This window comes from Ictalurus punctatus, chromosome 6, assembly GCF_001660625.3.
Source record: "Ictalurus punctatus breed USDA103 chromosome 6, Coco_2.0, whole genome shotgun sequence".
In the NCBI taxonomy this organism is placed as follows: domain Eukaryota; kingdom Metazoa; phylum Chordata; class Actinopteri; order Siluriformes; family Ictaluridae; genus Ictalurus; species Ictalurus punctatus.
In genome coordinates, this window is record NC_030421.2 from 27131098 (window position 1) to 27150202 (window position 19105).

A 19105-nucleotide genomic window follows, 5' to 3' on the forward strand; every position below is an offset into this window, starting at 1 on the left:
AAACCCGTTCTCGTGTTAACTTTAAAACATAAATATGTGCTACAAAATTTTCACATTTAAGTGTATTTAAAATGAGGTAATGCCAAAATATAGGGTGTTCAAAAACTGGCAGTGTATACATCAAATTATTATTGTATCGTTTCTCTTGTATCATGACTAATACTGATACAGAAGAACGGGAAACTTCTATATTATTTTCAGTGAGATAGTCAATGGTAGTGAGAGTCATGAGGGGTTTAGTGATAATGAACTGATTACTATAGTCATTTTTATCATTTATAGGAAAAATCTGTAATAATTTTTAATCTATTTTTATTAGATTTCTTTTTTTTTTTTTATTCACTGAATTGATATATTATTGGACCAATAAATCTTTTTAACAAAAGTCTCAGTGATACCTGGTTTTATATTTACCTGTTTCTTCTTAACTATTCAGCTGGAAACTTGGCTAAATGTCTCTTTTGTTAGAAATCTTTACTGTTTGTATTCTCTCCTATGTCATTAATGATTATAAAGGTGGAAAAGTGAGGACAAAGATACTAGCTTATTTCATTTTGTCTTGTGGAAGGATTTAAAATGTTGGGTGACAGAAAGTGTTGATACTGACAGGAACATGACCAAAAAAAAAAAGCCTGGGAGTTCATTTTGTGAGTGGTCTTATTTTGTTATTCTGATATGTTTTGTTTTTGTTTTTTTTCCTGGATGCTTGTTTGCCATCCAAAGTCAAGGTACCTGGCATGATCAGTTAATTATTGTGTATCTTGTGTCATGTATCTTGTATCGTGTGTAATTCCTGGATTAGAAGATCTCCCCAGAGAACTCCCCTCTCTGTTCCCTGCAATTTCCATTTTAACTGCAGAGTTGCAGATATAGACATTATGAAAATATGTTTGTATGCACATGTGTGTGTGTACTTGTGGGCGTTTTTTTTGTTTGTTTTTTTTAACTTATGTGTTTAGCCTGAGTGTGTAGGTGTGCAGGAATTCTAGTTACAGTGAGTATTGTAGAAGTATTGCACAGGGGACAGGCCTCTTGCTCACAGGATTAAGGTGGATAGAAATGGATTACAATCTGCTTTCCAGCCATTCCTTCGAGAAATTTCACATACTTCTTGATAACCGGGACAGAAGTAAAATATCACCCAAAAACAGGAAGTGAACCAGAAGGTTCACTGCCACCTGCTGTCCTTGGTGTGGACATGAGGAATTCTCCAGTGTTGAGAGAGATGGACTGAGTGTGTGAGGTAAGTGTGTCATTGCCTGAACATCTTTAAGATTTGGCATATTATACTAAGCATTTGATAAATGAAAAGGTTTTAGTCGACCGTGCAAGCATTTAAAAAAAAAAAAAAAACTGCTCACAACATCTAAGACTGTTAATGGGAATGATACTCTGCATGTAGTTCTGGTGATCATAATTCAATTTTATTTTATTTGTACAGCGCTTTTAACAATGGACGAACCAACAAAGCAGCTTTACAGAAATAAATAAATTTAGGATATACATTTTCAATGTATACATTTTTAAATATATCCCTAATGAGCAAGCCAGAGGTGACTGTGACAAGGAAAAACTTCCTGAGACAATATGAGAAAGAAACCTTGAGAAAAATCAGACTCAAAAGGGAATCCGGAATAGTGCAATTGGACATAATCCCTTCTATAACTGTGGACTACATGGTCAAAAAGTGCAATTGTGTAAACCGGAAATTCATCCTAGTTTTCACATAAAGTCTTTTTTCAACTGATGGAGACTTGAGTGCAAAACTGTTTGTTGCAATTGCAGTCCTAAAGCTAGCATAGAAATTGTAGTCCTAAGCCATCATAGTAAAACTGTTCATATCAACTGCAGTCCAGAGCCATCTTCATGGTACATCTTCTCAGTAATCTCATTGATCTTTAGGATGTGCATGTCGGGCCAAATTCAGTAAGCAGCGAGTGATTTCCAAGTGATGAGAACTCCAACCAGAATTAGGGCATCAGGATGGATCAGGCAGGTCCGGAGAGCAGAAGGTATCTTAGGATCAGTGGTATCTCAGGACATCTGGTATATCATAAGATTGCCTCCTAAATATGTCAAATATGACATTTTTATTTATGCATTGATGTTAGGAGTCTTCTGTGTCTCCTGCCACCTAATAAATGTCTAGTAATGTCGTAATGTGTTCTTATTATCTCGCCGGAAATTCTTGGAAGGACCACAGATCGGTTTTCAATTCAACAGTGCTTTTTTGCAATAGATGTTACAAATCACATTATTGCCAAACTATATAGATAACTGTTTTTTTTTTTATTATTATTTATTTATTTTTATCGGTATATACAAACATATAAGTACACATGCAGTGTGTAGTGATGTACTACATTGTTATACACACAAAACAGTTCTTCAACCTTCAAGGTGAGTACATTTAGGACAGTTAAGTTGTCCAGGACCGTTTCTAACTAGCTAAGGACACAAGCCACCAATAGGAATGTAGCCATATTTTTGATATTTATATATATATGGTGATAAACCCATTTTTGTTACCATGGAAGCCCATGATTGTTACCATGGTACAGGTTTTCAGCAGGCCACCCCTTGTGAAGGTGTTACTGAGGTGAAAGGGATTTTTGTTGTGGATATGGGTGTTAGGGCTACCAAAGGTTTAGGAACAGCCCTGTGTCTGCCCCTAAAGCTGTGACATTCTACAGCTAATTTTGCAGCAAATTATTAATTTATTAATTATTGAGCCTTTGAATTGGTAGAAATGTGGAATTTTGCTTGTTATTTTAGTAAGGATGATTTGTATTGAAAATGTAGACCTCTGTGTTGACCTCACCAGGCTTACAGTGACCACACAGTCTCTCCTCTCTGGGCAGCCTGGATCTCCCACTGGTACAAAAAAATATATATTGCACCAATTAGATAAGAACATTCTTTGATCGTGGTCTGATTAAACCACACATCATGCATTACTCTAATAGAGAGAAACTGACTGAATACTGAATTGTCCTTTTCATTTGAGGCCATTTTCATAAAACATTTTTGCATTACAGAGCTGTTTGCGGGCTAGCGTTTTCAATTTACAACATGATGGATTCATTTGGACTGAAAGAAACCTTATCCTGAAATCCACTCAGCCCTTTAGAAAACAAGGTCACACTTTATTAAGTACAATTTTGCCAGCAGATTGAAATGGTATTTTATTGAAATAACATAGAAATAAAATATTCAGAAGGTCACAGACCTAGTTATACAGCACCACTTTAAGCTATTATATAGGAATATTGAGTTTCATTGTGTCTCACTGTGCTTTTATTTCTTTGCTATTTAGAGAACTGAAGTGCTTTTCTGATACAGTCTTTGGCAGCAGAACCGATGACTCACTTTAAATTTCATTAAAATGGTTAGTCTGCAAACTTAATATTTGTTCAAATGAATAGGAAAATAACTTGATAGATAGATCACTGTCTGGAGGTTTTAATGATCATCCTAGTATTGGGACATAATGATGGATGTCCTTGTAAAAAAAGATTGATTTACATTTTTACAACAGTTTAGACAAGATTGCAGAGAAAATGTGCTTATGAAAAAACAGTTATGATTAATTGAGCCAGAGCTGTAGGGCTAGATTTTTGTTTTTAAATTAAAACAGAAAAGAACATAAATATGACTGAACAAGAAATCATGAAGCAAGACAAAAAGTATGCCCATTTTATTTATATAACACTTAACAATATCTATTGTCATAAAGAAGCTTCGCAGAAATCCAGATGTAGTTTTATATCCCTAATGAGAACCTTTGAGAGGAACCCGACTGAAACCCACCCTCTTCTGGATGACACTGGATAGTGGAATTATAAATGATTGCAATATACAGGTGCAGAAGAGTAAAGGCACACAGTACTAAGTGTGTTGAAAGGATGTTCAGTATGAGAATATTGTGTGTAAGAGTGCTGGGATGAGCACAAGACAGTCTTTATGATTACAGCTGTTTGGTACAAATCTATAGTATCCAGGTGAGATTCTCAAATGAAGGAAGAGGACATAACTGTTTAATTATCAGAAAACCTGTTTTTTTTTTTTTTCATTATCAGAAAACCTGTTCCTGGCGTACCCCTGACCCCACCGCCCATCTCTCTCTCTCTATCTCTCTCTCTCTCTCTCTCTCTCTCTCTCTCTCTCTCTCTCTCTCTCTCTCTCTCTCTTTCTGTAGGTATGACTAAGATCCTGATAGATGTTCTGGAAGAGGTGAGGTTAAGAATCTAATGGTTCTGATCTTCTCCAGAGTCTACTTCAGCTTGCCCTGGCTCAACTCTCTACCTCAGAGTCATTCACATACCATCAGCTTTCACATCTAACGTCTGTGTGTCCATCACTATCAATGTGCCTCCTCATTGAAGACTTCCCAAATCACCTAGTGTGCATATGAGTATAAATATATATACGTGTGTGTTTTCTGTGCTTGTTTCCACCAGGTGTATGAGCATCTGCTGGAGCACAGACAGTCTTCTCCCAGCCCATATCTTCCATGTGCTTCTAGACTCTCTCAGGAAGTTAGACAACGTTAACTATCAATTTAATCAAGAAGGAAGCCACAGCTTGTCTTGTTAAGTGCTTCTCTGTCCTCTCTGGCCTGTGCACAGATCCTGAATGATATGAGAGCACTGGCCTCTTCCTTCCAAAAGGCTCAGCAGCTCTGCAGCTCTTTGCCGAAATCTGCAGATAATCCATGGTAATTTTGAAAAATTGCAAGCTCTACAGAATATTGCCAAGTTAGCCTGCAAAGATACATTTTGTATATAATATCTGACCTTAGCTTTTTCACTCACAAGATTGCTGGAAAACTCTAGATTTCCGAAGCTTGAACAAAGGCTGAACTTTGGACAAAAGTGCCCCCTGGAGGGAGTATATCAACTTTCTCTGCCCTGCTGCACACCCTGCTCACTGCCTAAGTATAAATCTACTGGCTAATACCCATCTCTCGGGAGGTCTGACCCAATCATCCAACCCAGCTTTCGCAGTGTGTAAAGGGAAAGTGTGCTGGGGCAGTGTTAATGGATTTACTTCTGTCATGGCTGCTTTTGAACACAAATTGAGCACTTTATCTTTTTGACCTTTATGCATTGATGAAATGTTAACAGTTCTGTTAAATGGTTTTAATGTTAGTTCTATCTTGTTGATTGTGTCTCTGAATGTGTTCTAATCTGTGATATTTTCCTGACTTAAAGGTTCAACTCATTAGATATAGTGTACATACACCCGAACACTCAACGACCACAATTTCCACGCACTGATCTCAGTTTATTATGGGTGTTCTTCTTTTGGGCTTAGCTCCCATCTGAACAATGCACCTTAAATGTGTCTGTTTCCGCTGCTTCAGACCATGAGCATGACCACTCAAAGCTAGAGCTTTCAATCTGCTGACCATAAGCAGACCAAGCAGCACAGCAGTGATGAGTTCAAGTTGCTTTGTTTAGTAGTATGCAGCATAGCATCAATACCAAGTGTGAGCTGGACCATAATATAGTGGTTGTAACAGACAGAATGACAGACAGTGTGGAGGAACGTGCCCAGGCTCCTGAGTCTCCTTGTGGAGGTGGAACTGTCCCAAATGTGCTAGAACAACCCACATCACACATGACGCATCAAGATTGCCAAATGTGAATAAATTATTTAGTGTTTTAGTGTCAGATTCTGCATGAAGGAGTTATTTGCATCACAGACATCTCCCTGCAAGTCTCAATCCAGCCAGAGAGAAAGCAGCAATGGCCTTCAGAGGTGAAAGCGGACTGTCTTGCTTATATAACGGCTCAGCAGTCTCAAGGTTAAATGATGAGTGTGGAACAATAGTCCGTCTCTGCAACAGGAAGAAAAAGTTGAAGATAAACTGACACTGGGCTTCCTCCTTTTCTTGAGCTTCTGATATCTTACAATTCTCATGGGCCTGCCTCTGCTGCTTAGATTTAAAAGGAAATGTTTTTTTTTTTTTTCCAATATATATTTTTTTTCCATTAACACAACCTGTATGTAATCTTATAAAGTCCAGTCACCTTTTGACTGTCTTTTTGTCCTGCTCTTTTACATTGTAAATTTGTAACCCATTATTGTAAGTTTCTATTCTAGGCAGTGAAGATCTATTGCAGCTGCTTGTCATTGCCACAGAATTCTTTCGGATTTATGTTGCCTATTGCTTGACACATCTCTTTCCTGTTTTCATCATCACTCAGTCCGTACAGGATTTTGCGGATTTCTTTTTTTGTGATTATTGCGGCCAAAAATGCTTAATTTTGCTGCAGCTTTTTTAAAAATTTGTGATGCAATTCGCAGAGTTTTGTGTTCTTTTTTACGGAAAACTACTTGAATTTGGCACAATTGTAATATACGAAATTGTTCTGCACGGCCTTTTGCAGTGATGTCTGTTGGTAAATGTGACCTTTTAGCTATAATCATGTTTGACGCATGTGAATGGAAGAGGGCTTTGGCTGAATATGCGCTGTGATGACATCACATGATGCATCTTGCCCCAAATCTGTGGAAAGTCTGCTGTAATTCTGAAAAATTGCAAGCTCCTTTTGAATATTGTGGCGTTTGCTTGATTTTGCGTTAATTTCTCTGATCGCAATGTCACAAAATCCTGGAGCGACTGATTACTTAACTTCACATCCAATCACAGATTCATCTGTATGTCAGATGTACACCCTTTAGAATTTTGGGAGCTATTAAAGGTTCCTATATACATACATATATCAAGACATTATTATATATATATATATATATATATATATATATATATATATATATATATATATATATATATATATATATATATATATATTTTTTTTTTTTACTCTTAGCCTTGCTAGCTCATTGATATTAGCTTCCTTGATACTAGTACACAACTCTGACCCTGGTGTGCCACAGTATTGCACACTTTTGTGATTTCATGTTGTGTGTTAGAGCAGGTAAATCACCAAACTGCTTTTAACTCCCCTGTCTCTAGGACTGCACTTAAGCAGACTGCTTGGTTTTCTCACCTTGCTAACCACCCATGAAGGAAGCTAATGTACACAAACTGAACTCAGTGACAGAATTGACCTGTGCAGTTACGTGTTAATAGCAGAATTTTTTTTATCGGTTTTTATTGCAGCCATTCTTACTCTAACGGAGTGAGTGCAGCTGATGTTGGTATGTATCAGTGAGTTGATTCATTTATTTATTTTCTTTTCAAGGGTCCAATAAATGTGCCTTTAATATTCTTCTAAAATACATGATTGCCATATGATCGTAACCGAAGAACATCTCTTGATATGACCATGGAAACGCGTGGTGACCCGATTTTAGTGAATGTTCTCATACAGGGTGTAGGACAAATATTTAGTGTTTAATTCATGTCTGTTTTAGCGGATAATGAAGCTCTGGTAGGTAAGTTTCATTTTAATTGAACTGTTTGCTATATGATGAAGTATTTATTTTCTAATATAAATTTATAGCCACAAATGGAAAGTGATGTATTGTACCGACAGACATGTTTTCTGTGACTTATAACTCAATGGCAGTTTTGATTTTGTGCACAGTTCATATGAGGCACATTTAAAAGATATATAACGCCCATCTTAATAGAAATAATTCTCAGAAACTGCACTGGCTGGTGAAATGTCCTCAAGGTTAAACAAAAGTCTAGTGGCTGAGATTTACTACTATGAGACATTAAACATTACCTGGCAGACTGGAAACCTTTACGTATATATTGCCTGTCTTAAAGTCATTGCTCATGGTTATGAACGTGCCTTGCATGCTTCTGGTCCAGAGGAGGGTGAACATGACCGACATAAGGAAGTCTTTTACATTGGTATGCATAGTGAATGATTTACATGATTCTCCATTTTAGCCGACATAGTGTTAAATTTTTAAAAATAGAGACTGTTGTTGTTATTGATATATGATCTAATTCAGTGAGATCTAAATTGAAACCTTGAAATTAAACAAAAAGTTTTAACTCATAGCAAGGTCAAAGCAGATGCAATCATTTTATATATATATATATATATATATATATATATATATATATATATATATATATATATATATATATATATATATATATATCAGTATATTAATCATTATCACAGATATGATTCATCTTTGCTAAACAGAGAGAAAATACAGAATGACAGTGTATCTTGTCTTGCAATGTATTCATGTAGTGAGAAATGAGAATATGAAGCCTTATATCATCATCTATGTCAAACCTCCAACCACCGACCTCATGACGTTAACAAGGAGGGATGCCAAGTTTACTCCAAACAACTACTTTAAGAGAAACATTTTATACCATGGTTCTGTTGAATTCTTGAATCTGATTGGTCAGAATTTGTTGATTCATTTTCCACAACAGCAGCTCTGACAATAGTCTGAGCTGCAACATTTAGGTTATATAGTATTAATAAACACTCATTCTAATACATTAGGGTTTCTACAATAACATCTACAGTAACACAAGGCAGACCCCTCCTCATAAACAAATTAAAAAGCATGTGTGATCGTTAAGATGAATCTTTTCGTGTTGGTGCATTGCAACAGTCAAAGGTAGAGCTGTAACTTTTTCCAGCAAAGTTTTCCAACACACGAAAGTCTTCAGGACATTGGACTTTCTTGGTAGCATGACAAGCAGCAATGCTTACCTTATTAACTTAAAAAAGAGAAAAGAAACGCTGGAGAGGCTTGTGTGATGTTCCACGACATTACACGTAACTATAAATGGAGAAATAGTATGATGCCGTTGATTACTTAATAAAACTGTATTCAGGACATACACCAATTAACACACCAATTAACATAATCAACTTTGGGTTGGCAGTAGTTACTTTGCTTTGTGTTGCACTGCATCACACCACTCTGTTAATTATTTTACTATAACAGCATATCTTATTGTGTTTTATTCCTTATCCTGTTTGTATGTTAGACAAACGCAAGCAATATAATCAAATTTTACATCACTTAGTCATCTATGCTTTGTTTGTTGTGAGGTTTTGTATAAAGTTACCAGTAACTTCTTTTCTGGGCTCTCTAACACTTTTCCCTCTACATTATCTAACCCAGGATGAGGATTTTAAGGCAAGTGTCAGGTAGGATCATGGAGGCCCAGTACAGTCAGTTCATTGACTGTGTGATTATGAACGACCAGCTGCTAAATGCTTGCGTGGATCTTTTTGCAGCTGTTCAGCATGCCCAAGAGGAACAACACTGGATACCAGCCAGCTGGATCGGCCTCGATGAACCTTGACATGCAAACACATTTACACATGCACAGATTCCCTCAAAGGCGAGAGGATTGGGAGTTAAAATGAACTGTAGATTTAGGTTAACAAAACATTGTTTGAGCATGGCTTAAGCTCAGAATTAAGAGAAGGTTCTTTCTGTGAATTCCTTTCTGTTATCAGCTGTTCCAGGCTACACAACTAGTGATGGTAATTCATAGCGTCTAAAATATTTATTACATGTGGAATAAATAATCGTGTAGACTCAATCACTCACACTCATGTTTTGGTGTGTCATGGCAGGGGCAATGATGGAACACTCTACCCATGGCCCTTAGTTGGAGGGGGATTTCAAGGGCCTTGAATAAAAATGTTGGCAAGATGATGCATAAAGACTACATTTGTCCAGGGCCCAGAAATCTGTGAAATGCCTCTGCTCTGATTCACCATAAGGGTGATGTTTGGTGCAATTATCAATTAAAGCTAAGCATTATTAAAGAAGACACATTAAACCCGGCATGTTCCCCTACCAGTAGGATATGTTGAAGGCACATGTGTTTGTACTCACAAATTGCATGTATATACTGTAATGCCCCATTAAACACACTCTGTGCAATCAGGGACTGCATATGCTACAGATGCTGCCTTTGTAATACAACTGCAACTGTTTTTGTCTAATATTGAATAAACATTCCCTTGTCCAGAGTAGCCTATAGCAAGCAACATGCTTGCTGCATATTAGGGCTAAATAACTTAACATATTTTACAATAACATAATACACAGTTTGGCTGAAATTGCGATGTAGGTGGTAAAACTGCCACCTAAACATTTCAGGGTCCCAGTTTGATCCTGAGCTTGGGTTCCTAGTGGGGGGGATTTCTCCCAGTTCTCCAGTTTCTTCCCAACTCTCAAAAAAAAAAAAATCCTCCAAAATGACCCTGATCAGAAAACAATGCTTATGAACAAAGAATAAATGAACTAATAATAATGTAATTTTTTTCATCAGTCATCTACTAACTAGCTCTGCTCACAAAATTGATATGTTGTGATTGATGTAAATGTTAATCTTATGACAAAGAAACGTATCACTGGTATTCTGTTGAGGAGGTAATAATAATAATAATAATAATAAACTTTATTTTATAAAGGGCCTTTAAAAGCAGCTTCTCAAAGCGCTGTACACAAAATAAGCAGTACACAGAAAAAAATAAAAATGATGAAAGTTTGTGGAGTGCAGGTCTTTTTTCTTTTCTTTTTTTTTAACTGTACACATACCTCTGTATAGAAATCAGAAAAGTACATTAGTTCAGTTGAGTTTTTCACATGGAATATGAAAAACATATTGACATATTAAAAAATCTTTTTATGTAAAGCAGATAAACACATTTGGTGTAATCCTTGGTTTGTGTGTTATGTGTGTGATTTGTTGTCTATATGAAGTGTTTGCTATTGTTTTAGACATTGGTTTTTAAAGCAGAAAATTGTGTTGGTGTGTAGATTGATGTGATCGTTTTCGTTGCCAGCGCTGTAATGATCTGGCATTTGTGCGGCATTATTAGATTTGTGTTTTGTTTTTCTGTTGTTGTTTTTTTTTTATTATAAAGAACAAAAGTTCATATGCATAGCCTGTTTTATACATTATAGTTGCTGGGAAAAAACAGCATATAGTTGTTTTATTTTCTCATATGTGAGTGTGTTGTACTGTATACTTGTGTGTGTATGTACAGTATATTTCAGCATGTCCTCAGGACACACACTGATCTGTGTCTCAGTAATTCTCTCATTGGTAGATGCATGTCTGTGTGGATTTAGTATAGGATTAGAAGGCCAACCTACTCTCTTCACAGCACTATATCGAGCACCATGAGTCCAGTCTGAGCACAATGAGGAGCAAACAGGCAGTAAGTTACATTCTCTACACTTTACAGATTATACAGCAACAGATATTACTCTACATAGTGACACTCCTGAGGCTTAAGTTTGTTTGAGGCTTCTTTTGGACTGCGGATTAGTTTCTGTTCCTGATACAAGTGGTACGTGATCTGTGTTGGGAAATAATTCATGCGTTGATGTGCCATAGTGCAGTAGGTTTGCAGTTGATTTTATATTAAATTAGGCACAGATGTTGCTGCTAACTAATAGCTACCGGGAGCTTTTCATCGAAGAACTTTGTTAAGGGTGGTTATTTAAATAAGCTGTATACAACCTTTAATCCGGTTGTTTTAAAAGATACTCTAGCTAAACCAGATTGTGTTTCTTTCAATGGCAATATCAATCAATATGTTATTATTATATACATATATCATCAAATAGCCATATTTTGTAAGAGATCTCATAATGTATTCTTGCACCAAGTGCATTTGGAGGTTTAATCAGATTATGTGATTGGATTGTGATCTCCCTAGTGTGTCTGGAAGGCATGAAGAATGTTTTGGTTGAACATTGTTTTACTGTAACTATGTAAAATTCTGTATTTTTAATAGATCATATTTCTATATTTACATCTGTATTTTTAATGTATTAAGCATGTATAGCAGCATAACTACCAAACCTTTTTTTCTCCTGGATTTTGTTTTACAATGCATATTCTAACACCCCTTCTTTTTGCTTTGATTTTCAGCATGATATGCCTCACATGCCAAGGTCAGGTTCTTAATAACTCTTTTAGAATAACTCTTAACATTTAATAGTGTACTCTTAAGGATTCCGTGATTAGTCCTTCTGGGGGAACCTTTAGATTCTATATAAAACACTACAACAAAGGGTTTCTTTTCAGAAAATATACCATGGGCAACCAATTAAGAGAGCTAGAACAGTTTTAAAAAATGTAGGAATCAGTTTTTCTAAGAGTGGAGTTTGTTATTGTAATGTTTGGATAAAGTCAGTTTAATCTGGCATCGTGAAGTGTTTTTCAGGTTTCCCCACTGTTGAACCCTTCAGGTTCTGATGAGGGATTCTCTAACAGAAAAGGTTCAAAGTAAAAACCCATAGAACCCTTAAATATCCACAGGACTCTTGAGGAACCCTTATTTTCTAAGACTGTGGGAAACAGATAATTAACTTTGCATGTGCGTCTCTCAGAATCATTTAGAGAAATATATCTAGTATGCAGACACAGTGATCAACATGGCTGTTGTCCTGCATGGATTCACAAGTGCCACTTTCATAAGGACGTGATTCTTGACTTTTCATTCTTATTTTGTGCCATGATTTCGCAAACATGATGCTGAAGTCAAGAAACTGGGGGTGAGTAAAAAGACCTGTAACATTGGAGTACCTGAGGAGTAATAAGAGATGCTAGTTTATTTAATTAACTACATAAATAAGATGTACAAGTGAATTGGATTGATGTGAAATACATCTGTTCCCATAGTTCTATTAATATTTCATTTGATTTGATTTCATATTTCATTTGATTGGCTCAGTGGTTAAATGAAATGTGAATTTCTCTCTTTTTTCCTCTACCTCAAGTAAAGTTGTAATCTAGTCTGTTTATGTCCAAAATTGCATTTAAAGATCCGATTTGGACCATGACACTGGGCATCATGGACCAACTGACAGCCAGTATCAGATTACTAACTGCACTGAGCAGAATTAAGTGCATTTTTGTAACATTCACTGTGTGAAGAAATCACACTTGGCTCGAAAGTTTTTAGACATCTTTAGGCAGGCTGACTGTTTTTACCACCACATTCTCCTTATGTACCTAAAGTTATCATTGCAGGTAGTTAAGTCATGTTTAATAACATTTCCATCATTCTGGTGATACTTATGTTTTTGTAAAGGTGTTAAGGTATTAATTTATGTTATAGATAGAATCCCCCAATTTTGCCCGAATTCGCCCTGTTCATCCAACAGGTTTTCTCAGGCTGCCAAACAATTATTTTACTCTACTTTAATGTACCTTGTTACCCAGATGGAACTAGGTAAAGAGAACAACTCTTAGTATAGTTATTTTTCTGGCCTTTACCTAGAGGACATGTTGATTACCAAATCCAAGAAGAGAAAGGCTAAGAAGGAAATCAATGGATTGAAAGAGCCGGAGAGTAAGACCATTTCACCTCTATTCATTTTTAATAGTTGTGCAAGTGAGCAGTCAAGCCAAAATGGTTACTGATCAGTTCACTTTGGATTTCTGGATATTTATAGTGTGTCTTTCTTTGTTCTGCTAATATGATTGACCTGTCTAGAGGAGACCTGTCTAGAGTCTACTGTTGAAATGGAAGAGTTGGTGAGCTGTAATCCATCAGGAAGCATGGATGCTCGTTCCCCTGAGCCTCAGGATATTCCACCACAGAAGAAGAAGAAGAAGAGTAAGAAGATGGCACATACATTCGGTAATCAGTTTAGGTGAACACCTTGAACTATTTTCCCCATTTTATTCTGTCATATTTATTACACTTGTCTTTGTAGCTATGGAAAGTGAACAGCAAGACCTTGTGAATGGAGACACACAAATGTCACCCACAGATAGAAAGGAAGTTACTAGGAAATCTAGACGAAAGAGGTGAGAATGGAAGTTTAAAAAAAAACAACAACAGAAAAGCTCGTCTGTGGAAATATTTGATTTCCCTGTGATGAACTGAATCAAGTTTCTTAATAAAAGACAAAATGAATGAACTGAAAAGGAAATGCAACGGGTCAGTTTTTACTGTGGTTCTTTTCTTATAGAATTATATTCTTTCTGTAGGAAATCTAAGATAACAGAGAATCAGCATAATAACAGTGTGGACGTGGAGGACGACGATGTTGTCACTGATGCACATACTTCTATCTCTCACCGTTCTCTGTTTTCCACCCCTCTGGGTCACAACCAGTCTCTCAGCAAAGTGTTTGTGGAGAGAAGCCGTGAGTTCTTCATTCATTAGAAATAAATCACTACAATTTACGGCTCATTGCATTGTTTGTTCAAATGTAAGGAAGTGAGAATTGCTTATAAGCAAAATTATTATGATGTAGAATGCATAATTTCTTCATTAGTCATGATGTCTTTTTTCTGCTTTGAAACATCTTCTCTGGAAAAAGTCATTCTTTTTGACTAGGACCAGTGAAGCATGTCTAGTGTGTCTCAGGGAGCGTTTTTCTTTCAGTTCGGTTTCAGGCAACAGATCGGCTGGACCTGGGCCATGAGCAGGTGAAGGAGCTCTTGGAGGTCGGATCCATGTGGAACTCACGAGATGTTGCCTTAAGAGTCCACAGTGGCTTCAGGTAAGAGAAGAAGCAGGAAGCCACAGTATTATTTAATGAAACTCCAATCTCATCTATAAATAATTTACAACCCCAATTTTGAAGAAGTTGGGACAGTATGGAAAATACAAAACTACAAAGAAAAAGAGTCATTTGAAACTTCAATTCACCCTGTACTATATTGAAAAATATCTTTTTGAAAATATACACTCATTTCAAATCTGATGACTGCAATACACTCCAAAAAAAACTTGGGACTGTCGACTGTTTACCACTGTGCAACATCATCTTTTCTTTTAATAACACTTATTAAGAGTTTGGATACTGAAGACACCAGTTGGTTAAATTTAGCAAGCGGAATTCCCCCCATTCATCCATTACGCATTTATTCAGCTGTGCAACTGTACAGGGCCTTCATTGCCTTATTTTGGTGCAGGACTGCAGGTAGGCCATGCTAGCACCCGCACTCTCTGCTTACGCAACCATGTGCTTGTAATCTGGGCAGAATGTGGTTTGGCGTTGTTCTGCTCTGGATGGAAGCATATGTTGCTCCAAAATGTGTACAGATTTTTCTGCATTAATGGTGCACTCATAGATGTGCAAGTTACCCATGCCATGGACACACCCCCATACCATGACAGACATTGTCTTTTGGACCTGACGCTGATAACAGCTTGGATGGTCCTTTTCCTCTTTGGCACACAACATGACAGCTGTTTTGTCCAAAAATTATTTGAAATGTTGACTCGGATCACAAAACACGATTCCACTGTGCTACTGTCCATCTCAGATGAGACCTAGCCCAGAGAAGTCGGAGGTGCTTCTGGACAGTGTTGATGTATGGCTTCTGCTTTGCAGAGTAAAGCCTTAACTTGCATCTGTGGATGCAAGTTACACCAAGGTTTACCAAAGTATTCCCGAGCCCATGTCAGCATATCCTTTACAGACTCATGACAGTTTTTAAGATAGTGACGTCTGAGGGATCGGAGATCACGTGCATTCAGAAGTGGTTTTCAGCCTTGCCCTTTATGCACAGAGATTGGACTTGAATTCCTTGAACCTATTCATTATATGTGCACTGTAGAAGGTGAAATGCCCAAAATCCTACTGATGTATCTTTGGGGAATGTTGTTCTGAAAGTGTTGATTATTTGCTGGCGCATCTGTTGGCAGATTGGCGAGCCTCGACCCATCCTTGCTCTTGAAGGACTAGACCATTTTTGGAGGCTCCTTATATACTATGATTAGACGATTGCCTCACCTGTATCACATCACCTTCTTATTTCAAATTGACACATCGCTATTGGTCCTAAATTGCCCCTGTCCCAACTTTTTTGGAACGTGTTGCATGCATCAATTTCAAAATAAACGTTTATCTTCAAAAAAAAACTATGCAGTTAACAGTTAGGTAAAACATCAAATACCTTGTCTTTATATGTGTTTGGTTTAAATACAAGTGAAAGTACATTTACAAATCACTCCTCTTTGCTTTGATTAACATTTTCCATACTGTCCTAACTTTATCGGAATTGGGGTTGTAGATAAATCAGTTATTCATAGTCATGGGAATTAAATTCAAAGCCGTTTAAAATTCTTGGTACATTTCAACACAGCTACTGAGTTTACCTACATGCATCATGTTGAGTTTTTCTGTTTGCTTTCTGTAGGCTCATTGGACTCTTCTGTCATGGGTTTCTGGCAGGTTGTGCTATATGGAACATCATTGTTATTTATGTGCTGGCTGGAGAGCAGCTGAAAACACTGTCAAACCTGTTACAGCAGTACCACAGCTTAGCATACCCCACCCAGTCTCTACTGTACTTTCTCCTGGCTATAAGCTCGGTGTCTGCCTTCGACAGGTGTGTGTACTTAATATCAGACATGATCACACAGTATATTAGGACCTAGAACATTAGGGTCTCTAAACTGCCTGTACTAAATTAACATTGCTTTGTGTTGTTCCAAGGATTAAAACAAGCCCAAACTTTAATTGCTTCAGTCTTTGCAGTTGAGGGTTAAGAGCCTTGCTCAAGGGCCCAACAGTGGCTATGGGAGTCCTATGGTTTGATTCTGCAACCAAATTGTAACTACTGAGTTACCAGTGCAACCTTAAACTCTGAGCTACCATTACTACATTTCACAATATTAGGGTCCTGTTCTACCTGGAAGTATGCATGTTCAAATTCTAGGATTGCCAGTGTCACATGTGTGCATTTGAGCAAGGTAGACTCTTCTAGTACATTCTGCCTCACCTGTAATAAAATCATCTGCTAAATGATAGATAACAGTATACCTTGGCACATGCACACCAACATCATGTCTTCAGATTTATGGCTCCTGGCATATCGATTTCTCAGCATGCTCTAAGGTTTTTGTGTCCTGACTCATAGGTGATGGATGAACTTCCCCTTCCAGTCTAAATGTCCTGTGTCAACATCACTTTCGCAAAACTCTAAGGAGCTGCCTTTTCACTTGATATCTGGCATTACAGTTCTTTGTATGGCTTACTTTCGTTTTAAACTGTATCAGTTGTTTTTTTGTGTGTTATTTGTTTCTCCTTCCTAGTATTTGTTTACACATTTAATCAGGTTCCCAGATTAAAATTTTTCTTTTAACTGCAGACTAGACCATTCAACACTGATACAAATCAGCTTTAATCTTTATTCTCCCAGATTATGAATTATTACAGACTTGCTCCAGATGAGAGCATCTGCCAAATAACTAAATGTATACTGCATATGACAGAATGTTACCGGGTCAGAACTCGACAATATACACCTACACAATTTATGAGATTAATTAATTAATTAATTAATTCATTCATTCAGCTTTAAATGCTTTATCCTGGACAGGGTTGTGTTGGATCTGAAGTCTGTCCCAGGAACACTGGGCGTGAAGGTGGGAATACAACCTTAATGAACACCAGTCCATCACAGGGTACACATTCACACCTAGAGGCAATTTAGAGTACCCAGGTTACCTACAGGCAAGTTTGTGGGAGATGAGGGGTTGAGGTTTTCTAATCTGCACACTCTCTTCTGCAGGGTGAATCTAGCCAAGGCCTCTATGGCTCTTAGAGGGTTCCTCATGCTTGACCCAGCAGCCCTTGCGTCATTCTGTAAGCATGCCTGACAATAGTGCATGTAGAAATAAAACTAGTATACCTTTTCTATATATGAAAATGTATATTCTGTGTGTGTTTCTAGTGTACTTTGCAGCCCTTATTTTGTCTCTGAGTCAGCAGATGACTAGCGACCGCATCAACCTGTACCTTATAGCCAATGAGTCACTGTGGTGAGAATGTACCAATTACTCCTTATTATGAAAAAGAAACTTGTTTATCATGCATTTATTTATTGATTATTTATTTAGCCCACATCTTAATCCAAAATTTGCCTAAAGCAGTTATATTATTAAATAGCACATTTCACAATTATAACTAGCTTAACCAGAAATAGAAAAGTTGCACCATAATTTAAATGACAACACACATGACAGAACACCATGTGCAGCAGTGTTGTTTTTTTTTTCCTCTGTTTTATTTCAGGCCTCCAGGCTCTGAACATCAGATTCTGCAACCTTGGATTGTAGTGAATCTGGTTGTAGCTTTACTGGTTGGACTAGCCTGGTTTTTCATCTCCACTAGACCAGATATGGACTACACAGAAGGTGTGTGTGGGTGTTGAGGAAGTTTCTTGGTAGTAATAATCTTCCACTAACATCATATTCTCATGTTCCACAGAGTTCTTGATATCCATGGAGGTAGATGACTATCTACAATACAAGGACAAATCAGAAATCCCTTCCTGAAAATCTCAGACTTATCAGGACAACTGGAATCAGTGTTTCCGAAGCATAAAATATTTTGACATCAGCAAGGAAGAATCTTGACAACAAAACATTGTAAAAACAAAGTACTTGCTATTTTATTAAAAAACAGACACACTCACAGCACAGGCTAAAACTGGGAAAACCAGGGAGTAACAAAACCCACCAGCCCTACAAACCCTGAGCTGACCAGAATAAAGGAGTTATGTTAAAGATGAATTAACAGCTTAATATATGTTAATTGATAAGGTTAAGGCTAGCAAAATAGGATTTGTTACATAAGTTAGGCTATTTATATTGGTGTTTTTTTCTGTTTTGTATACTGTATATTACATTATAACAAATATAATCACTTTAACATGGTGGCTTAGTGGTTTGTATGTTTTCCTTGCACCTCCAGGGATAGGGGTTCGATTTCCGGATATTAACTGGAGCGTGGAGTTTCATGTTCACCCTGTGCTTTGGAGGTTTCCTTTGGGTACTCTGGTTTCCTCCCCAGTCCAAAGACATGCCTTGAAGGCTGATTTGTCATCTCTAAATTGTCTGTAGTGTGTGGATGTGTGTGTGTGTCCTCTATTGTGCTCTGAATTCCCTGGCATAGGCACCAGGCTGTGTAGGATAAGCATTATAGAAAATGGATGGATGGATGGATGGATGGATAATTACTTGCTATTGATAATTATATTTTGGTTGCTTAATGGTTTAGTAGTAGTCATACGCAGGCCTGACCAATGTGATCAAGAGATACATTCACAAATTTCACTTGATTATGAATAAAAGACATGTGTTTCACTATTTGTTCATCAGATTCATCTTTGCTTGAATGATATTACCAGGAGTGATATTTC

General features: G+C 37.1%; 1 protein-coding gene across 1 annotated transcript; it reads left to right on the plus strand.

Annotated features, from left to right (window-relative positions):
• Positions 1–11105: 11105 nt before the first annotated feature.
• tmem237a (transmembrane protein 237a) lies at positions 11106–19012 on the plus strand. Its single transcript, XM_053680676.1, has 11 exons — positions 11106–11144; positions 11864–13289; positions 13434–13580; positions 13657–13750; positions 13934–14091; positions 14334–14451; positions 16097–16288; positions 17474–17547; positions 17636–17723; positions 17977–18098; positions 18172–19012. The coding sequence occupies exons 2-11, from the start codon at positions 13223–13225 to the stop codon at positions 18237–18239; spliced, it is 1128 nt and encodes a 375-aa protein (XP_053536651.1). The 5' UTR covers positions 11106–11144; positions 11864–13222; the 3' UTR covers positions 18240–19012.
• The last annotated feature ends 93 nt before the right edge of the window (positions 19013–19105 follow it).